This window comes from Mustela nigripes, chromosome 5 (genome assembly GCF_022355385.1).
Source record: "Mustela nigripes isolate SB6536 chromosome 5, MUSNIG.SB6536, whole genome shotgun sequence".
Taxonomy (NCBI): Eukaryota; Metazoa; Chordata; class Mammalia; order Carnivora; family Mustelidae; genus Mustela; species Mustela nigripes.
The window spans coordinates 72,507,615-72,530,480 of NC_081561.1; the positions used below are offsets into that span (position 1 = coordinate 72,507,615).

Below are 22,866 nucleotides of genomic sequence, written 5' to 3' on the forward strand. Positions count from 1 at the left end.
GAAAGCACTCATTGAACAACTACTATCCACTGTCCACACGTAGAATGTATTTTTCTTTCCTTCCAGGAGTTATGGTCTTCTAGGGGTAAAACAAATCATCCACACAGAATGCATCATGAAAAATATATTAAACTTTATATATATATATATATATATATATATATATAAACTTAAATATATTAAACTTATTTAGAGGTGGACTTTAAGGTTGACTGTTAGAGTGAATGGTGAAAAAGCCCAGGGGATGACTAATACAGCCAAGGCCATCAGTATATGTCCTAATAGAGCAGGTCTGGAAAAATCTAGTGATTTAATTTTTAATCTGCTACAAGAAAATTTGCAATAACTTTGGAGATTGGATGAATAGATCTCTAAGGCTGTGCATATGCATTGGTATACTTTGCTAAAACAACCATTCTTTGGGGTCATACATGCTGTTAGACCCTGAAGCCCAATAGCTTATAAATAACCTCGATTCCAGTTCCGTCATTCTCAGATTTGTGTGACAGCATGAATCTCCCTGGATGCTTACAATGCACGTGGTGTTAAACACACTGAGTTGGAGGTTCTAGTCTGTATTGTTAACTGACTACCCAGGTGAGCCTGATGGGCAGGTAAATTTGGGAATCTCTAGTTCATCTGGCATAAGATTAATTTTCGTTAAATAGGCTTTTTACCCACCCTTGCCCCCTCTCTTTATTTTTCTCCCTTCCCTCCATCAAGACTTACAAAAATAAATAAATCTTAGAAAGAGCTAATTTGCTTTAAATTTACTTTTAATCTCCAGGCTGGCATAAGTGAGATACAGTTCTCCAAGAGACCTATTTTTTGGTCTTCTTCTTTCCACAATTTAATCAAGTGTTAAGGTGAAAATCTGATTCTTCTCTGTGAAGTGTCTCATAAGACAGAAGAGGAATTAATTTACACTGTCTGGTGTTAGGATGTGTTATGATTATGTTGGCAAAGCTATAAAAAGAAAGTATCCAAAGCTTATTAAAAAATTCCATGGAGGTCCCTGTTAGAGCAGATGGGTGAAGCAGAGTGCCTGATCATTTAGCAGCTACTGAGCTAAAGGATCTTTGAGCCAAGGTGTATATAGCTGGGGCAGCTTGACGAAGGTCACAAAATCATAGTTACAGCTTTCAAGGGGAAAGTTCAGAATTTTATAGTAAAATGCATACTTGTCTTACTGTACAAAAATGACTAAACAGGGGCGCCTGGGTGGCTCTCTGGGTTAAAGCCTCTGCCTTCAGCTCCGGTCATAATCCCAGGGTTCTGGGATCGAGCTCTCTGCTCTTCGGGGAGCCTGCTTCCCCCTCTCTGCCTACTTGTGATCTCTCTCTCTGTCAAATAAATAATTAAAATCTTTAAAAAAAAAAAAAGAAAAATGACTAAACAGCCTGATAAATACATTGCCATCCCTAGTCAATTACCCTAGGGAATCTAATAGTAGATTTCCTTTGTTGCATTTGTTGGGGGGGGTCCTCTCCTTTGTAATCATAAAATGTCTTTCCACAAAATGCCAACTAGAACCGCAAAGATAGGATACAGGAAAAATAAATAAATAAGCAATTAAATAGTCTAAAATTACCCTCCCCCCTAACAAAAAGTTTTATGGTTTTTACATAAAAGTTTATATTGACCTCTTACTATTTTCATTGAATTCTGCTACTTATGATATAAGATAAGTTGAAAAGTAAAAGTAACAACCTGAAAATAGCAATAATTAGATTATAGAGAATATTATACCACCAGCAATAAGAATTTGCTCTCATTTTACTCTAGAAAAGAATTTTAAGACATCTGAATGTGTGTGTTCACAGATTATATAATTATACTGTATATTGTAAGTCATGTAATAGTTAATTAGACGTACAAAGAGAAAAAATTGATTTTTATTCAAAGTACTTATTATTACAATTATATGATCTTTATTTTTAAGACTCAAAATTGAATGGAAATTTTTATATTAGATGAATTGTTTGAAAAATGTTATGAGTTTGGTCCAACACTATGGAGAATATGAAGTTCAAATCAAGAAAATATTCTTTTTTTTTTTTTCAAAGATTTTATTTATTTATTTGTCAGAGAGAGAGAGCGAGCGAGAGTGAGCATAGGCAGACAGAGTGGAAGGCAGAGTCAGAGGGAGAAGCAGGCTCCCTGTGGAGCAAGGAGCCCAATGTGGGACTCGATCCCAGGACGCTGGGATCATGACCTGAGCCGAAGGCAGCTGCTCAACCAACTGAGCCACCCAGGCGTCCCAAGAAAATATTCTTGATAAGATGATTCATGTGAATGGTATATGGCATAGTAGGCAAATTTTAGGTGGTGTCTGTCCCTAACTTTATAATTCTGGGCATATTTCTATGCCATCTAATCTCTTCTAAACTTCTAAGGGTTGATGATTCTAGAAGGGAGGCAATAAAATGAAATGATGAAAAACCGTGTTTTGGAATCACACATAACAGGGCTTAAATCCTAATTTGGAGCAAGTTCCAAATATCTGGAAGATTCAATTTTTGGTTGTCTCGTTTGAATTATGGGTATAATCCCCACCCTATCTCACCTGACCTTGTATCTCTAACATTTGTGGTAAAGAGTAAATAAAATAATGTATATAAAGCAATCCATTATACCTAGGTAAGTAAAGGCTCAATTAAGAGTGGTTATTTTAAAGGTGTACAGCTGATAATTAAAATAATTATTCCTTTACACTTCCTTTAATGTTTTCTATAGACATTATTTGTTGTGTAATGATACATGTTCACTTAAGTTTCCAAGTAGTTTTTTAAAAAGATTTATTTATTTATTTTTAGAGAAAGAGCAAAAGCAAGAGGGGTAGAGAAGAGAATCCTAAACAGACCCTATGCTGGGCATGAGAACCCAACATGGGACTTGATCTCATGACCCTGATCATGACCTGAGCCAAAACAAAGAGTCAGATGGATAACCTGACCGACCAACTGGACCACCCAGGCAGCCCTGATTAGTTTTTTAAAATGCAAACCAAAAGCCGAAGTGTCAGAAATCAGAGTTATCTCCGGAAATAACCTGACTCTGAGAGAAAGGATTTTTTAATGCATTTGAACCTGGAGAGTTGAAAACAGACTTCAGAGTGGGAAAGAGTACATGAAAACATAATAGTTTTTGTTTCTGGCAAGAGAATTGAGTCTTTCATTAGCTGGTGGGAGAGCAATTCAAGATGGGACAAGGCCCTGGGTGTTATCTGAGTCTCTGGGAAGATGCCCAGAACCCGTTTTCTGGGTTGTGTTACAGAGGAATTAAGCAATAGAAATTTGAATGTGGTTAGGAAATCCAAGTATAGACAGAACTGTGACTTAATTCTCAAGGAAACATGCTAGCTTCAAGAAGCTTCCTATTTAGTAGGACCCTAGAAAGATAGAGGAGCAATGGTGAGGAGAAGCGCCTCAGCAGATGGGCCATGTAGGCCCCAAAGGGGTGCAGGAGAAAGACTGAAATGAACTCAAGAAGGGCACAGGGTGGTTTAAATAGACCCTAAGCCCTAAATACCCTAGGGTTGGAACAACAAGGATGCAGACGCACATACCTCTATCTGAGGTCCTGGTCATGCATGAGATGATAGCAGTGGATCTCAGCGCACAATGATGAACAAGACAAGTTGTAACTTTATGAGGGTATGCCTGGTCACAGGCCATCTGCAAACCAGATGTCTCTCCTCCCTAATACTTAAGGCTCCCTTTCAAGAGAGAAAGGAGAGTGGTATTGCTGTTGGTGTTTTAGTTGCCTCATATTCACCCCATTGTTGAAGGAGAGATTCCCACCTGAGGATTGTGGGGATGGTAAACACATGACACCTGACACTGGACAGAGGAGACTGTATGAAATCAGGAGCAGTTTATTAGTCACATATATTCACAGCTTTGGGTAGGCAGACAATATTCAGGACTACCTAGGGCATGTACTTGGGAACAGAGTGAACAACAGGGCTGTGGGAGGCAGGCTCTATAGTAGTAAGAAAGTGGGGTTCCAGGGCACCTGGGTATCTCAGTTGATTGAGTGGCCATTGGCTCAGTCATGATCTCAGGGTCCTGAGATAAAGCCTGCTTCTCTCTCTCCCCTTGTTCTTGCTTAATCTCTCTCTGTCAAATAAATAAATAAAAATCTTAAAGAAAAAGAAAAGAATCTGGGGTTCTTCTTGGTTCATGTGGGAAGATATGATTGGCTTGTCTGAATAATTCTGCAGGCAGTCAGGAAACTGAAATCTGCTATTCAGGGATCAGAGGAATTGTGTCTGGTCCCTTTGATAGAGGGAGGGTTGTTTGGCAAAGGGGCCTTATCTACAAGGGCAGTGTGGGGAGGGAACTTGTGGTTAGGCCATGTGCGGTCTAAATCTGTGTGGCATTATTGTAAAAAGTGGATATCCTCAGGGGTCGGCAGGCATGAATTTTTTACTTTGTGACTTAAATAGTACTTTGAGGAGCCCTTTCAGCCTCTCAATTGAACTTGCTGCCTGGGGCTCACTGCCTGGGTCCTATAGAGAAGCTGAAAGTTTGAATGCTTTCTTCAAGATCCCAGTATTATGTATTCTGACAAGTGAGATGAGTGCTTTGGTCACTATTAGTGTACTTAGAACTCCAAAGGGGATAAGGGGTATCCTCGTGAAGCTTTGTATTGTAGTCGGTACGTGTAGAGAAATCTGTTACCTTGATTTTTATTTTAGGTATCTGTGAAGAGATTCCCAGAGTTCTTTACAAAAAAGGAGGCAACTCTTAGGCAATATACAAAAATGTACAGATGGGGCCAGTTGTTACTGCCTAAGGTGTACCAATCATCCTGACCCTTAGGTTTTTCCCTTTATCAGGGACATTCTGGTTAAGGGATGAAAACAGCGGCTCTCCACTGATGTATGATGGTGGTGATATCATCAGTAAAATGTATGAACTCCCACTGCTGGTGATTCATTTGATTCTAACGGGCTTGCCAAGTAGCTTAGGGCTCTGGGAATGAGATGGCCTCCATCAGCATTGTGGCATCTGTCGAGAGACTGAAGCCAGGACACCCCTTCTGCAGGTGGGTTATATCAGAGGGTCCAGATTTGACTTTATCCAGTAGCAAGGAAGGCTCAGAAGCTATGCTGAGCTTTTGGAGTGCTGCTTTAATGACTCAAGGCTTAATGGCTAGCCAGGTACAACGGGTCACAGGCTCAAAGTTTATGAGAGCTTTATTTCCAGAAAAACCTACTATATGGCCAATAATTGCCATTTTAATGGTATATAGTGCCAAGCCAGGAAAGGCACTTTCTTACATCAGAATTCCATGGGCAACTTATGGCCAGCATAGGTGGTCCAGAAACTCTAGGAGCTGTGAAAGATGGTTACTAAAGCCTCTCTGGTGAAGAGGTTTCTGAGGGCACAAACTGGAGTGCCTGTTGATTTCAGTTTTGACAGATTTTTAGAGACTTTTATTGGTGGGATCCCCTTTCAAGGTGAACTAATTTTTAAATAACAACTTTAGTGACATTAAGTAAAATTTGTTATTGAAGAATATGTTACCTCCAGAACCCAAAAGGGACTAAAGATGGTAAAATTGTCTTAGCCATGTGAGTGCTGAGAAGGTCAATACCTGTTTCTTTTTTTCTTTTTTCTTTTTCTTTTTTTTTTAAGATTTTATTTATTTATTTACAGAGCATAGGAGTGGGGAGGTGCAGAGATAGAGGGAGAGAGAGAATCCCAAGCAGACACCTCGCTGAACATGGAGCCCAGTGCTGATTGGATGGAATCAGCAATTTCAGTAATTAGGTTGTTGGCTGTAGAGACCTTAATGGGATGGCATGTGGCATCACAGTTGCAGCAATCAACTACAGGCCACCATTCATTTGTTCCAGATTTAAGGAACAAGCCAAATAAGGCTGTTAAATGGAATACCAATGGAATCAGGGAAGGATTCACTCAAGTTTTTAATCCTTGAGGACATTGTTTTAAATTACATTGAGTCATGTTAACTATTTAATGAGGTTGAGAGAGTAAAGAGTAAGGGATGGGTCCTGAGTTCTTATTTTGTTAAGCCAGTAATTTTCATCTATTTTTTATTGGGTCAGAGTATCCATGCTCACTATGGGATATTTTAGGGCAATGAGTACTATAGCCATAGGGAATTTAAGCTAGACGGAATTTCCTATAGTTAAGGAGAGTCATACCTCTTTGTGTTCTACCTTATATTTAGTAACTCCCTCATGGTAGGGGATACCATGTTTATTATAGTGGGATTCAAGGTATAACTGTAATTTTAGCCTTAGTATTTGTTAAGATCAATCGATGAATTTCTGCAGATAGTAAAATTAATTCAGGGGTGCCTTGGTGCCTCAGTCAGTTAAGCATTCAACTCTTGGTTTCAGTTAAGGTCATGGGATTGAACCCCATGTTGGGTTCTAGGCAGAGCAGGAGGTCTGGTTAGAGATTCTCTCCTAATGCCCCTCCCTCACCTCTCTCTCTCTCTCTCTCTTAAATAAATAAATAAATAAATCTTTAGAAAATTAATTCAGAATATATATTATAAAGGCACACAAATCAGTGTCCTTTTATTTTTTGCTATATAAATGTTTCTAGTAAATTTTGGATTTCCAGTGAGGTCAAATTGTGGACCTTTGTTTTAAGTTGTTTCTTGTTGGTTTTCTCTCCTTGTATCCAGCATTCTTTCTTTCTTTTCTTTTTTTTAAATTTATCTTATTATTATTATTTGGTCACCGGATATAGGTGAGGAATGAGGGTGAGGTGGGGAATGGTGCTCTCTACTCCCATCATACTTATAAGTTTCTTCCCCCAGAGAACCTCAAATCAGTATCATCAAGGTTGGGGACATCCCCAATAGCAGTAGTTGGTTTATAGACCGTGGGCTTAAATTCAGTTTGAATTAACCCCTTCATGATGCCACAAGGGTGCCGTGGGTGTTTTGTGGAGGATTAGGGTCTTTGTTGCAACAGACACATGGGGAGCAGCGGAGTGGTCTACTAACAGGCTTGTTGGATCAAAACCCTCCTCTGCTGTGGCCCCACCTCCTCTGTCATGTGGAATTCTTTCTTTCTTTTTTTCCTCTGTTCAAATTCCACAAATTTGAAATATTTTAGGTTTTTAGCCATGTAAAGTTGCAGCTTTCAGTTTCTGTCTGCACAATCACCTATAGTGCACACCTTCGGGGTATTTATGGGGAAAGTTTCAGGAGCTTGATAGCCTTCTTTGTCGGGGGTGCCTCTTTGTCCAGGGAATTCCAGTCTTCCTGGAATCAAGGTCCACATCCAGTAAACTTGGATGGAGACCATAAGGCCAATGATTGCAAGATTAGTCCTTTGGTCTGTTGGTAGACAGAAATACTGAGCAAAGCCTAGGTACACTGGCTGTGAGTTTTATTTTGGGAGAGCAGTTGAGTACCAATGTTCCTTCCTCCCCCACCTTTTTTTTTTCACCAGCCCCTGGGCCACAGGCCAAGATGGATGTGCACCTCGATACTCCTGAGGGTCAGGAGAGCGCAAGCAACAGTGGCAAGGGGAGCAGCAGCACAGGAAACCAGCAAGGTCACTACCCTTGCATGAACAACTGGGATACCATGCTTAATTCTCTATGGGGTGGTGATCTCCTTTCTTTCCACAAATATCGCAAAAAGGCTATCTGTGGGCCTGTCCCAGAGGTGCACAATCACAATGTCTGTATAGCTTCCCAAGCAGCTGATGATAGTCACCAGGCCAGCCACAGTGACTTAGGCTGATCCTTGGTAAACAAAGACGACCTCCCAAACAGACTAAACCTGACATCACCAGGTTATAGCAGGATGCAGTGAAATAATGATTCTCATCTTGGGGACAAGAGAGTTTTAGGGTGGAAAGTGATGGCAATGCCTAGCAAAGACAACAGAATACCACACAGGACATAGCCCAGATCTGCCAGCAATTAGCTATTCCTTCCCAGGCAGACTTACCATATCACAGAATCAGTTTAGCTAACCAAGAGCAGTTAATTGAGGCTGACCAGGTGTCCTCAGTCATGGTGGAGCATGTCATGTGGTTTGGGACACAGTGGTTTCTTATTCGCCCCATTGGTAAGGGAGAGATTCCTGCCCTGTGGGTATGGGAATAGCCAGACACTCAGCACTTGCCACTGGACAGATGAGATTGACAGCAAATTTTTAGTCACATATATTTATAGCTCAGGGAGAAGGATACTGAAGGCCATGCAGGGCTTCACAGGGATTGTACTTAGACACAGAGTAACCAACCGAGGACAATAGGAGGCCTACTTTGTAGTAATATGAGTGTGTGATGCCTCCTGGTTCTTACAAGGTGATATGATTGGTTTGTTTGAATATTCCACAGGCTTGCAAAAGGATAAATAGGAACTGTGCCTGGTCCCTCTGATTGTTTGGCTAGCATACCTTATCCTTGAGAACAGAGTGGGGAGGGAAACTTTTATATTTAGGCTATTTGAAGCCCTCCCAATTTTACCATATGTCAAGGCAGCATATAATATTGAGCCTTAATTTTAGGCTTTACACCACATGGAGAAATGAATTCTGTGTATGATTGTGAATTGGTTGGAAATTTACCCTAGAGAGAATAAATTTTAATGTGGAAATGAATGATTACACTTGAAATCACAAGACTGTTTTCTTCTCTGAAGGAAAAACAGGAATCTGTGGATTAAAATCAGGTCCGTTAAAGAATAATGCATTTATATCATTGTACATCTGTTTTTTGACTGAATAAAATGAGTATCTTGCTATTACTTGGATAAAAAAATTATTGAGGAACACCTGGCTGGCACAGTTGGTAGAGAATCCAACTCTTGATCATAGGGTTATAAGTTTGAGCCCCATGTTGGATATAGAGATGACTTAAAATATAAAAACATGGGGGTTAAGGGGGTAGGAGAAGAATGAATGAAAAAAGATGGGACTGGGAGGGAGACAAACCATAAGTGACTCTTAATCTCACAAAACAAACTGAGGGTTGCTGGGGGGAGGAGGTTTGGGAGAGGGGGGTGGGGTTATGGACATTGGGGAGGGTATGTGCTGTGGTGAGTGCTGTGAAGTGTGTAAACCTGGCGATTCACATACCTGTACCCCTGGGGATAAAAATACATTATATGTTTATAAAAAAAAATAAATAAAAATAAATAAAAAATATAAAAATAAAACAAAACCCCTTTGTCTCTACCACTATACCATCAAACAAGACAGTGAGCATTATTTTAAAAAAATATTGAAACTTATCTAGAACTCCCTTTTATAAAATAATGGAAAACTTAATGTCCTTTAGAAAGCCCTAGTACACAATGCTCTACAATGTAGGATATATTAAAAAAAAATTTTTTTTAAGATTTTGCTTATTTATTTATTTAGAGCATGCACACATGCTTGGGAGAGGGACAAAGAGAATCTTAAGCAAACTCCATGCCCATCATGGATCCCCTATGCAGGGCTTTTGCTTATGACTCTGAGATCATGACTGAACAAAAATCAAGAATTAGACACCTAACTAACTGAGCCACACAGGTGCCCCCTCTTCAAAACTTTTTAAAAATGGATGCTCATGTTGACAAGATTATTTGTCATAATCCCAGAACAATGAAAAATCCCAAATCTAGAGGCATGTGAATGGTGTACTCAGTTCCCTGAGTTCCCCAGTAATTCACAATTTCCGTTTTAAAAAGCCATGCTCTGGGAACAAGGAAAGAAACTTAAGAACCACTCAAGTTGGGAGATCAAACTGAGTTCCTAGTATAAGGCTTAGGCTATTGAAGAGTGACATACTCAGTTCAGTGACAATGTGGCAAAACCCTAACCTTCAAAGGAAAACAGTATGGATACTTGCCAGTCTTGTCCTTGACTTGTGTGGAAAAGGAGGGAAAATTCTCTTGATCACTTATTACAAGGGGTTGCAGGTTTGCAACTTTGTAGTGTGAAAAATTTCATGCTGAGAATTTAAGGCTGACCAATTTGGTAGTGCTCCCAGACCCCAGTAGAGGCAAATTCAGAGCCTGTATAAAGGAAAACACTTTAATTAGGGTCTCAGGTAATTTCTAGGAAAAAGTTTTTTAAAAATGTAAGTTTACAACCATAAATCATTAAACATGCAAGGAAATAAGTTACAATGAGATAGATTATACAGTTTGTAGATTATACAGCATAATTACAGTTTAGATTATACAGTTTACAGATTATACAACACAATCACAGTATAAAGAATTCAGATATTAGGATTATTCATAAAAATTTTTTAAAAATAGACAATATATTTGAAAAGATAAACGAGGGTATTTATGTGTGAATAAAGATCAAAATATAATACAGTGAGGCAGACTTGAAAAAAGGCAAAACAGGTTGTCTATAAATGGAAAATATAGATTAAAACTTGATGTGTAGTTTATGTAGCATGTTAGACACAGAGGAAGCGATAACTAGTGAATGGGAAGATAGGTCGGAAGACATTATGCAGAATATAGCCCATAGAAACGAAAGAAAGGGAAACTATGAAAGGCTGAGAGGCATGGTTAATAGACTGTCTATCTCATGTGTCTAATTGGAATTCCCAAGGAAATAATAAAGGATTAAAGTGGTATTCAAATAAATACCACCTGAGAATTTTCCAGAATCGATGAAAGTCTTAAATTCAGGAATACTAACAAATCTTAAGAAGGATTAAAAATAAAGGTTCTTAGGCACCTTGTATGACATTTCAGGACACCAAAGAGTAAATCCTCAAAATAAGCCACAAAAATAGACTCCACAAACTACCAAAAATGGGGGGCGCCTGGGTGGCTCAGTGGGTTAAAGCCTCTGCCTTCAGCTCAGGTCATGATCCCAGGGTCCTGAAATCAAGCCCCGCATCAGGTTCTCTGTTCAGCAGGGAGCCTGCTTACCTTCCTCTCTCTCTGCCTGCCTCTCTGCCTACTTGTGATCGCTATCAAATAAATAAATAAATATCTTAAAAAAAAATAAAAAATAAAAAACTACCAAAAATGGTATACCATTATACCAAAAATGGTATACCAATTATACCATCAGTATATTAGGGTTCTCTAGAAAAACAGAATCAATCGGGTATATATTTATTATAAAGAATTGGCTCATGCTATTATGGATATTGAGAAATTCCAAGGTCTGTAGTCAGCAAGCTAGACACCCAGGAGAGACAATAGTATAGTTCCCTTCCAAGTCTGAATTGCCTGAGAAACAGAAGAGTGATGATTTAAGTTTCAGTCCCAGGCTGAGTGTAAAGACAGCAGAGAGACTGATGCCTTAGCTGGGGCCTGAGACAGGCAGAGAGAGAAAACTCTTCCTTACTTAGTCTTTTATTATATAGAGGAATTCAGTGGATTGGACGATGACCATCCACATTGGAGAGGTAATCTTCTTTACTCAGTCTGTTGACCCAAATGTTAATTCCAGAAACACCCTCACAGTCATACCCAGAATATTGTTTGAACCACTAGGAACCCTATGGCTGAGCCAAGTTGCCACATAAAATTATCTTATTCCACAACTTCTCAACAACAAAAATGGAATAAAGTGTGTTAATATTGTGAAGTGCCTGGAGAAGGTAACTTCAGCCTGCAATAGTGCATGAAGATGAGGATAAAATAGATCTTTTCAGACATACAAAACCATTGGTTTCCCCAAAGGAATTTCTAAAAGCAACACTTTTAGGGAAAGGGGGAATTATCTCAGAATTGCAATGTATATAAAAAAAATGTCATGGAAATACAGTGGAAATATGGATATAAAGAAGACAGTAGTTCTTAAATACATGCTGAAATATTTGATGTGAGTGTTTTATCAGAAGCTTCCTTTCAAATGACTGACAAAAATTGTTTGTATGTTTACAGAGAAAGAGTAAATATAGCTGTTAACAATTCTTGAAATCAAATGGAGGTTACACACTGTTCTTTCAACTTATCTATATGACAGTATTTAAATACAAAATTCAAGGGAAGACACCATAACTTGAAGTCCCTGATTTAATAATCCTAGAATTTTGTCACAAATTATTATAAGCCCCATCTGTTTTTTCCATGATGAACAATCTTCCCATCAATGTCAATATCTAGTTTTCTGGTGTTTCCTCTCTGTGAATCCTCCAAGATCACCAGCAGTGGTTCAGTGACCACATCACTAGCTTTGCTTTTTTCAGCAATCAAGGACCCATGTGTATATGTGTCTATTTCTGGAATCTCTATTTTATTCTATTATGCTGTTTATCCTTGAAGAATGCCACTCTATCTTAATACTTAATATTTGTAATGAATCTTTATATCTGATGATCTAAGTCCTTAAACTTTATAATGAGTCCTCATTGTAAGTCCTTTTACCTTTTTCCTTCCTTTTTAAATAAGAAGTTATTCTTGGGTATGTTGCATTTACATATAAATTTTATAATCAGCATATCACTCATGCGGTGGATTTGCTTACAGAATTTCCATTTTTAATAGCCTTCGAACAAGACTCCTTCACAGTAGTCTCTAACATAGTGCATCTTATGCATACTTTTATTATGTGACATAGAAATGTTCCTGGTTCCTCAGTGATCAGAGGGACAAACACAATCTCCTCTTTTTTTTTTTTTTAAGATTTATTTATTATTTTGAGGGAGAAAGAGAGCTTGTATATGTGAGCGGTGGTTGGGGTGGGGGCATAAGGAGAGGGAGAGAGAGAGAGGAGAGAAAGGCAGACTCCCTGCTGAGCATGGAGCCTAACACAGGGCTTGAACTCACCACCCTGAGATCATAACCTGAGCTGAAATCAAGAGTGAGGAATATACTTAACCAACTTAGCCACCCAGGTGCTCCCACAATTTCCTTTTAAATGACATTCATTTTCTTTGCAATCTGGGTTCCAGTGATAACTGTGCTCCAACTTATTTTTCCAACTCTATGTGGCTTGACATTCCATCAGAGCTAGATGTTTCCTTTTCCTTTACTTAGAAGTTGCTTTGTATACTCACTTCTTCATGAGTTAGCTTAAATTATTTCCCTGGCTTGATAAGTCTTTCATGTTTTTTTTTTTTTTTAATCTGTATGAACCCCTCCCAGATATTAGGGTCCGATGTGTGTTCTATAGCTTCTATGAAGTTTCTCTTAATTATCAAAATTCAATAGCCATTTACCTTTTATACTTCCATGGCGCTTTTCATTTATACTATTTATGTGGATATATCATATGTGGACTTCTGTTTTTACATTCCCTTTCATGTACATGTATTTCATCTGTACAGTGAGGTCACATACTTTTTCAGAGTAAAGACCATGCATCATGCTTTTTGTGTGTGTCCCACTCTGGTAATTACAGTGTTTGGTCTTATTTCTCTAGTATCTTGCACTGAATGAAGGATGCTCAATAACAGTTGACTGAGTGAAGGCTGAGTCTCTGTTCAACAAATATTTGATGAGATGTAATAGAAGGAGCAATGTATAAGGTGTCAGATAAAATGGGTTCTAGTCTTGCCTCTGTCACTCGCTAGCTCCGTTCCTTAGCCAAATCATTTCATTTTTATGATCCTCAGTTTTCTTACCTTTAAAACAAAGATAATATTGATTACCCCACGGTACAGAATCACATGTGTTGTATCTCACTAAAGTGATTTAAAATGGTGTGTGCTCAAAACTTGCTTATGCCTTTTTTCACATAATGAAAATCTTCATCATAGGAAATTTAGAAAACACAAAGTTAAATAAGAGAATAGAAATCATGTAGAATAACACCACTCACAAAGAACTACTGTTAAAATTTTGGATATTTCCCTTATCATGTTTTTCTGTGCAACTGTTTTGAGAATTATTGTATATACTGGCTTTGAACTTTTTTATTATGCCCATTGAATATATTTTAGATACCATTTTTCATGAAGATTTATTTTTTTCTAATGAACTTATATAATATTAAAGAAACATAGTAACAGAATGTATCATTTTTTCAAAAGGCTTTTGTAAAAAGTTAGATGCATCCATATAAATAATTTCACCTCTATTAAATTAATTGTAGACAAACATCAATATACATAATTTGACGAACAAAAATATTTCAATGGTATAACTTTTCTTTCTGAAGTTACTCGCTATTTGGTTGGGAATTTTCTTTTGCCTATATGACCCAGAAAATCCTCAAAACAGCTTAAAAATTTTTGCTACTGTGATTTTGATTGAATTTTTTGCTTGATGAAACACTAAAATGATTTCTTCTTCTGCAAAGAAAAATAAAATACTGAAAAGAACTTAGGAAACAAATCAGAGCTTGAAAAGGCCCAATCATTTTCTCATTTTTCTCAGTTGGAAGAAAAAAAAAAAGAGATGAAAATGAAATCTATTCAAAAAGGGACTAAAAGACATCCCCAAAAAAATTTTTTTAGGAGAAAAAGACATTACTGGAACTTTTTAAGTTGTTTACATTTAAAAAAGCATCTTACCTATAAATCAACTTTATCCAATTTAATTAAGGAAAGGTCTGTGAATGATTTCAGCCTCAGTCATGTTTTTCATGTTTGAGCTTGTGGCTCTGTCTATTTTAAATAGTTGGTATATGCCCTGGAATGTTGGTTTTCTAGAAAATTTTCTTTTTTCAAACTTTGAAAATTCAGAATTGTGTTGGCCTGAAAACAATTATATTTTTAAGAGATATGATCAAATGATTTATAGAAGATATGAAAAAATGAGATAAAATAAATATATTCTAACTTCAAAATACAGACCTGTATGATATTTGGTCCATCTATGTATGTGAATGCTGAAAAAATTCTGGGAAGATATGCGCCAGAATTATAATCATGCTGTCACTGGATAATGGGTAAAAGGCAACTTCCTTTTTTTCCTTCCAGAAAAATTATCATTTTTCCCCAACAATGAGCATATATTATTTTCATATGCAAAAAGAAAATAATTCCTTTTGAAAGAGAGACAAGGAAGGAGAATGGTTTCATTCAGCAAACAAACTCTGTATCAGTACCTACTGAGTGAATGACAGGCATGACTTAGTGCTGTGGGTACATCAGTAAAAAACCTGTAAAAACCTATGCCTACAAAACCTGTGCTTACAGAAACCTATGCCTTAATGGGACTTACATTGTAGTAGAGGGAGAGAGTCAGTAGGCAGCAGTGCAATCACAGCAAGTTATAATATGCGTTCAAGCTACTAAGTGCCAAGGGAAAGTAGAGCAAGTTAAGGGAGGTTAGGAGCAACAGGGAGAAGACAGTTTCAAATGGGCTGAGGAGGCTTACTGAGAAAGCAGAATTGTCTCACGAATTTTGTGATTCTTCTTTCCTCACCATATAGTGTCATTATGTTATTACTCAGATTAAGACTTGTTTTTCAGGTGTCATGAAGAAATTGATAATTCCAATCACATCTTAACTTATGAAACACTCAAACATGGTTTGTTGCTGGAATTACACAAAATGTTCACCCTTAGGGAGAAACCATGATGAATGGTGTAAGGGAGATTTGGTCTTCTGTGACAGGTGGCTTATCTAGAACAGATATTGCAGAAAGGTAGCCAACTTGGAGGGGCTTCGGGGAGCAGAATGTAATTTTTTATGCTCTTTTCCCAGCCTAAACACCAAATTTCTGGAAATATCTCTGCGTTAATCTTTTCTTGTCTTTATAACTTACAATGTCAGAGGCTGTTTCTAGAGCCAAAGGAAAAGCCTATTTTAACAGGATAATCAATGTTTATAATGATAATCTATTATAGTGCCTATGAATTGATATGATCGATTACTAAACAAATTTCATTTGTGTGGTCGTTAACTGAGCACATTTATATCCATTAGTTTGCTGGGTTCCAAGGTAGTAAAATAGGTAATATTAATTCTACTTTTGATAAATGTGGAAACTTAATTAACAGAGAAGTTAAATGTCTTATTGAAAGTTGCAAGTTTATTAAAAGGCAATGCAAGATTCCACTACATGCTCACTTTTAGGTGACCAAATTTCCATTGCGCCATTTGGACTGCTTAATAAATATGAGGACTAATTTAAGGGCAGTCATTCCAAGGGTATATTAAGGTAGTTCAGTAATGCTGTCATTGCTCAAACCTCTGCTTTGAAATTTCAAAATAGAATTCTTTTGAGTATATGCAAATTTAAATTACTTAAGGAAGCTTTGAAAAAAACCTGAAGTCATTTCTGTACAAAAAACTGTGTGATCAGTTTGTTTATTCATTTGACAGAGATCACAAGTAGGCAGAGAAGAGGAGGAAGCAGGCTCCCCGCCGAGCAGAGAGCCCAATGCGGGGCTCAATCCCAGGACTCTGGGACTGTGACCCGAGCCAAAGGCAGAGGCTTTAACCCACTGAGCCACCCAGGCACCCCAGTTGGGATAGGTTTTAACTAAAACAGTTTACTGTAAAAATATAATGTTATATTTTAAATGTAGCATTATTCTTCCATTATATTAGATAAGAGTATAAAGTGGGTTGCACTGATGAAATCACAAAAATACTTTAGGTGGTGGAATACATGTGTAGCTTCCTAAAGGAATGGTTTTGATGAATATGGTGCACATACACACACACACACACATAAATATATAACATTTGTATACGTTAGTAAAATTAGTTCTTTTGTATCACTGCATTTTTCCTTTTGAAGACAAATGAGCATATATACAAAAACTTTCTGAAATAAAAGCATGCAGTTTAAAGTGTCCAAGCTTGGGGTGCCTGGGTGGCTTCACTGGTTAAATGTCTGCCCAGGGTCCTGGGATCTGGCCCTACATAGGGCTCCTTGCTCTGCGGATAGCCCGCTTCTCCCTCTCCCTCTGCCTGCTGCTCTGCTTGTGCTCTCTTTCTCTCTCTCTGTCAAATAAACAAATAAAATCTTTTAAAAAATAATAAATTGTCCAAGCTTAAGCTATTCCTTTAGATGACCTTCACACTGAAGAAAAATTATGGAACTATTTTTTGTCATAGATGTACCACTCTCAATAATAATCCCAGGAAAGTAAATAAGCCCAGAGGATAATAGGCTCTATTTTCCCCCTTGTTGAGAATGAAAATGGTAAAAGAGAATTTGTTGAATGAGTTAAAATTATAGGATCTGGGCTATTTAAAGTGTTAGAGGACTGGAGCCCCTGGGTGGCTCAATGGGTTAAGCCTCTGCCTTCAGCTCAGGTCATGATCTCAGGGTCCTGGGATCGAGCCCCGCATCAGGCTCTCTGCTCAGCAGGGAGCCTGCTTCTCTGTCTCTTTCTGTCTGTCTTCTGCCTGCTTGAGATCTCTATCTCTGTCAAATAAATATATAAAATCCTAAAAAAAAAAAAAAAAAAAGTGTTAGAGGACTGCATATTTGCACGAGGGAAAGCTGATAGAATTGTGTCTAACCGACTTTGGTAGGGCAGTCTTCAGTTTAATGTTTATGAATCCCTTCCAGAGACCCAGAGTCTGAAGAGTGTAACTATTCAGATGCCTTGGATGAGGGTGATTCCAGAAGAGTTTTTGCATTAACTTCTGCTCTGCATGTGACAATTGATGTTACCCACATGGCAAAGCATTGTATTTGCCACTAGGCTACATCCTGCCTCTAAAGCTACTTTATTGGTAATGTCATAAAATTCATTTTAGTATATGATTAACTGAACTTTCAGTTTTTATTAAGAATATTAATAATTAAAAGCATGATCACTAGCTATGTTTGCCTGCCCAAAATTTATAGATATCAGCTATTAATTCAGTATTTACTGAATTTATTAGATAACTATGTGTCAGCCCATGTACTAGGTAGAGGGATACAACGGCATTTCTACCACGACCATGTTGGTCAGATTAACTTCCCTTTTTCTCCTTCCTATTGATGTCATCAAAAGTCACTTGACATTTTAAAACCACTGTCTCATTAAAAGAGGAACTGACTTCTTAGAGCTTCCTTTGAACCCCCCTGCACAGATTGTGTTCACTCTGACATGGGAATGGGGCACGCAAACCATAGAATCCTCAAAATTCATTTTCTCAGTAGTGCAAATTCAGTCCTTGGGCTTTTGTGAGCTTGGAGAATCTTTGTGCCCTTTTTTTTTTTTTTTTTTTAATGTTTTCCTCTATTTTATTTATTTATTTTTTAATTTTTTATTTTTTATAAACATATATTTTTATCCCCAGGGGTACAGGTCTGTGAATCACCAGGTTTACACACTTCACAGCACTCACCAAAGCACATACCCTCCCCAATGTCCATAATCCCACCCCCTTCTCCCAAACCCCCTCCCCCCAGCAACCCTCAGTTTGTTTTGTGAGATTAAGAGTCACTTTTTTTTTTAAAGATTTTATTTTTTATTTTATATTTGACAGACAGAGATCACAAGTATTCAGAGAGGCAAGCAGAGAGAGAGAGAGAGGAGGAAGCAGGCTCCCCGCCGAGCAGAGACCCCGACTCAGGGCTCGATCCCAGGACCCCGGGATCATGACCTGAGCTGAAGGCAGAGGCTTTAACCCACTGAGCCACCCAGGCGCCCCTCTTTATGCCTTTTTTGAAATCTAAGAACACTTTGTGTCCTAAAACGGTTGGAAAAGGCGAAGATGAGAGGCAGTCTCTTGCTGGAATTTGCTCTCTCTCTCTCTCTCTCTCTCTCTCTCTCTCGGACCCCCCTCTGCAGTTCTGCCACATCCTCTCTTTTGGAACTAACCACTCCCTCCCCTGTGTGCGTCCCAGAGCTGCCTGGCTTGTGGCCTTTCCAGGTCTCCAGCTAAGGCATGGGAAATCCTTACTGTGGCAAGCAGCAGAGTGCTTTGCACACAGTTGGTGTTAAATAAGTACGTTCTGAGTTGAATACAAGTACTTCCTTTTGTAGCCTGCAGTACCTTAATAAACTAAGAAAACAACGATATTTGTGTCCCTTGAATAGAAAGGAGAATGTGAGAAATACGTGAGAATGAAGGAGCACAGGCAGGGTGTGAGGTAAAGTGGAGGAAAAAATGAGAAAGGTTTGTTCTAATTCAAGCTAAATGGTCTCAATTCTGATCACTCAGAAAGATGGAAATAAAAAGGTGGGAAGTAAAAGGCCAAACTACGTCAGACATAAGATAGGAGGCATGCTCTGCTACAACTTACAACCATTTAGAATGACGTTCATCTAAAGGAGAACTGAAAATATCCCTGTGTGTCCTGGATACCACCCAGCACGCATAACACCCACATGCACAGATGTGCTACCCAAGATGATGTACTGATAATTAGGGAAATCTGTTTTGGAGAGGAGCAGGGGGAGTCATGATAATGGCAGAAAGAGGACTGTCTGGCCTTAGAAAAGATTTTGACACAAACTGGCTGCGTTATGGTAAACCACTCAAGTATCTGGGTCTATACCATTTATGTGGAATGGTCTTTTGGGGAAGCTGCAAGGGGCATGGGGAGGCCTGTGGCAAGCGAACTCCCTATAGTCCTGATGGAAGGTGTGTTTCCGGTAAATTTTTCTAGCAGGAAATGAAAAAGTAGGATGACCAGTTAAATGTGGACCCCTCCTCTCAAGGAGGCTGAGTGCTTAGTCAAGTTGAGGTTCTTATCTTTATCCATATCAGTCCACATTATTATTCTAAGTGACCCTATCTTAGCATAACAATGTTATTGTGTCAGAAGGGTATTCAGATATGTGAATTACTTTATCTGGAAGATTATTGGAAAGTCAATTTGCCTTTATATTTAGAATTTTATAGGTTTCAGTTGTCCAAAAATTCTTCATGGTAGAAATAGTTTTCATGTGCCTACAAATGTATATTGAAGGGTTTAATCATTTGTTTATGTTTAACTCATCATCAGGAAAGAGTCTAAGCATGAAAAATAGTATGTGTGTCAACAGACAAGAAGCTGAATTTCCTTTGGCTTGTACTTGAGGCACAGAAACTCCCTATGTGGAGGAATTACCAAAAAAAAGGAAGGTCTCTAAGTTTAAAAAAAAAAATCATTTTAATACAGGTATATGTTTCATGTTAGCTCTGTTTAGCCTAAAATGGTCTTAGTACTTAGGTGAGTAAATGTGTTAGGATTCCCATTTTTAGAGGTGGATACTTTTACTTAATTTCAAAGAACAGGATTTGAGGTCAGGAAAGCTACTGAAAAGATTAGAATGTGTTTGATCTCACCAGACTGTGGGTTCCTCTTTGTAGCTTGTGGGCCTAGCACAGGGCCTGGCACTTAATAATTTAGCAGGAGCTTGATAAATGTCGACTGGATGAATAAATAATTATCTGTTTTTGTTGGTCCACATTAAGAGGCAATTACTAGGTTTCTCTGACCTTGTTTGGAAGAAGTTTTCACACTCCAGAACAGAAAATCTTGCAAAATAAGAGCTGTAGGCAGAGAACTGAAGAAATATAGCATGAAGTATTAAGGTGCTGAAACCTGAAGAGAGAGAGACATCAACGGAGACCAGTCTGTGTCTCGCTCTATCTCATCCTCTCTTTCTTATGACCAGGAAAAGCACGAATTTTCCAAAATATATGTTCTTCATTGTTACTCTAAGTGCTTTTTTCAGAGAGCCTGACTCACACCTCCAGGGAACTGATTAACAGGTAAGAAGTTTATTTCAAGTCATATATGCAGAATGAGTTTCGCTGTAGGAGGTGAAGTGAGTGATACTGATCCAGAGATTAGAGAAAAGGTAACCAGCTCCTTGCAGTCTCCGGTTCAAGTAAGGGAACTTGAGAAGAGAGTGAGTGTGAGCTTTGAGGCTGGAGAGAAAGAGGCTGCAAAAACTTTGGTTCCTGGTTATGCTTTTAACCTACTAACACACTCCTTTCTTAGCTCACTGCGAGCTGACCAGTGATTTTATATACATAAATACACATGCATACCTACATGCATATATATAAGTACACATGTCTTATAGATATGTATTCTTCCAGTGCTTTATTTAGCTTGAACATTGTTATCCTTTTCATGCTGATGTTGCATTTTCGATTTGACAGAGCTGAAGATGCTGGCATGTGTGTATCTAGGACTGGGTAATGGGCTGTTGTTAAGGCACCTTGAAAATTGTGTATTTCCAAAAGAGATGAAAGAGATGAAAATTACATCACCTTTCTAGGAGCATGCAAGGACTTCTGTGAAATCTCCAAATGTCCAAATGGTTTCCACTCTTGTAATCATCCACCGTTGACAAAGCAGAACTCATCCAGATTCCCTACTAATTCTGTAGAAGAAAAAGAGGAAGAGTCGCTAGTGAGTCAGCTGCCTTAGTTAGCAAACATAAACATAATTAGCTTTTCAAGCCCAGAAAATTAGAAGAACTTGGAAGTTAATCTCTCTTCTGTGTTTATTAGTACTATTTCCTCATCTTTCTATGGGTTATGTTACAAAGCATTTGAAGAGAGCAATTCTCTCTCCCTATAACGTTGACCAAGAAAGGATTCACCAAAAATGAAAGCAAACAGACATTTACTTGGGCAGTTAGAATTGCAATTCAGGAAACACAGATTCAGGTAGACACCTAACTTGCGTTCCAAGGAAGACAAAGGTGGGGGAGGGCAGAGATATAAAGATGGAAGGATAGGAGTGTAGCTTTCATTTAGGTCCTCTGTGCAAAAGAGGAATTGAAAAATTAACTGGGATTGGTTGTGTATGCAAATGAAGGACCGAGCTTTTTAAACCGAATTGGCTCCTTTAGAAGTGAAGTACCACGGGTGATCCAGTTGCTATGGTTTGAAGGAGGTTAAGTCCACGCTGAGGGCTTGCAGCTGGCTTTAAAGCTCAGAAAGTTTGGGCACCTGGGTGGCTCAGTTAGTTAAGTGACTGCCTTTGGCTCAGGTTTGATCCCAGGGTACTGGGGGATAGAGCCTTGCGTGGGGCTCCCTGCCCAGTGGGGAGTCTGCTTCTCCCTCTCCCTCCTGGTGCTCTGCCTACTTGTGCTCTCACACTCTCTCTGTCAAATAAATAAATAAAATTTTAAGAAAAATTTCATAGTTTCTCTGTTGAGGGTGTGCGTAAATTCCTCTCCTCATATGGCCTCCTAACAACCCTATTTTATTTTTTTAAAAGATTTTTACTTATTTATTTATTTGACAGATAGAGATCACAAGTAGGCAGAGAGGCAGGCAGAGAGAGAGGAGGAAGCAGGCTCCCTGCTGAGCACAGAGCCCAACACGGGGCTCCATCCCAGAACCCTGAGATCATGACCTGAGCCGAAGGCAGAGGCTTTAACCCACTGAGCCACCCAGGTGCCCCCTAACAACCCTATTTTAAAGGAGACTCTCTTAACTAGGCTTGCTTGCTCCATTTTGAAATCTTCTTTTACAATGTATATAATCATGCCTCTAAAAAAAAATCAGACATATGTAATCAATGTTGCATAAAACAATAATGACAGGCAGATAAGATGACTCTTTGTTACAGGAAGAAACTTACACTTACAGATACACTATTTTCAGTTAAATTGTCAACGTGTGACTTTTAGAGACTTTCTGTGCTAGAATACCTGTGTATTCTTAATTTTGTCAGGTGACTGTATTTCAGTACTTTTAAGTTACAATAATAATATATGCTCATTATTACAAGTTAACATGTGTAAGGAAGTACCAACAAATGGTTAACATTCTTCTTGTTCTCTCTTACCTTTTCAACTAGGATTTTTTATTCTTTTTACAAACTTTTACAAAGTTGAGATCATATTGCATTCATTGCTTCCCCTCCCCCACACTTCTAAAATTTGCTTCATTTTGCAATGTGTCATGGACACATCTCTGTAGGTAGATCTAACTAAACTTAGCACATTCTTTGTAGCTTTATAATGTTCCATAACACAACATAGTTTATTCAACCATTCTTCCCTCACAGACTTTTAGATTATTTCCAGTGCTACAGTAAATCTCCTTGCCAGAGAAATCAGAAGAGCCCATTTGAGAATGACCTTGTGGGTTCCAGAGT

The 22,866-nt window shown here is 38.4% G+C and overlaps 1 protein-coding gene across 4 annotated transcripts in view; it reads left to right on the plus strand.

Moving 5' to 3' along the window:
• The window catches only part of PKIB (cAMP-dependent protein kinase inhibitor beta), a 111,540-nt gene that overhangs the window by 78,894 nt on the left and 9,780 nt on the right, over window positions 1–22,866 (plus strand). Inside the window, exon 3 of one of the 4 annotated variants that reach the window (XM_059400642.1) lies at window positions 7,445–7,534. The exons of 2 other annotated variants lie outside the window; for them this stretch is intronic. Coding sequence is in view for 1 of the 2 variants with exons in the window: in XM_059400643.1 (XP_059256626.1) it covers window positions 7,465–7,549 (85 nt within the window). In the remaining variant the exon portion in view is untranslated. Of the gene's footprint in view, window positions 1–7,444; window positions 7,550–22,866 lie in introns of those variants that run through there. One more of the 4 variants, XM_059400643.1, reaches the window with a different exon arrangement.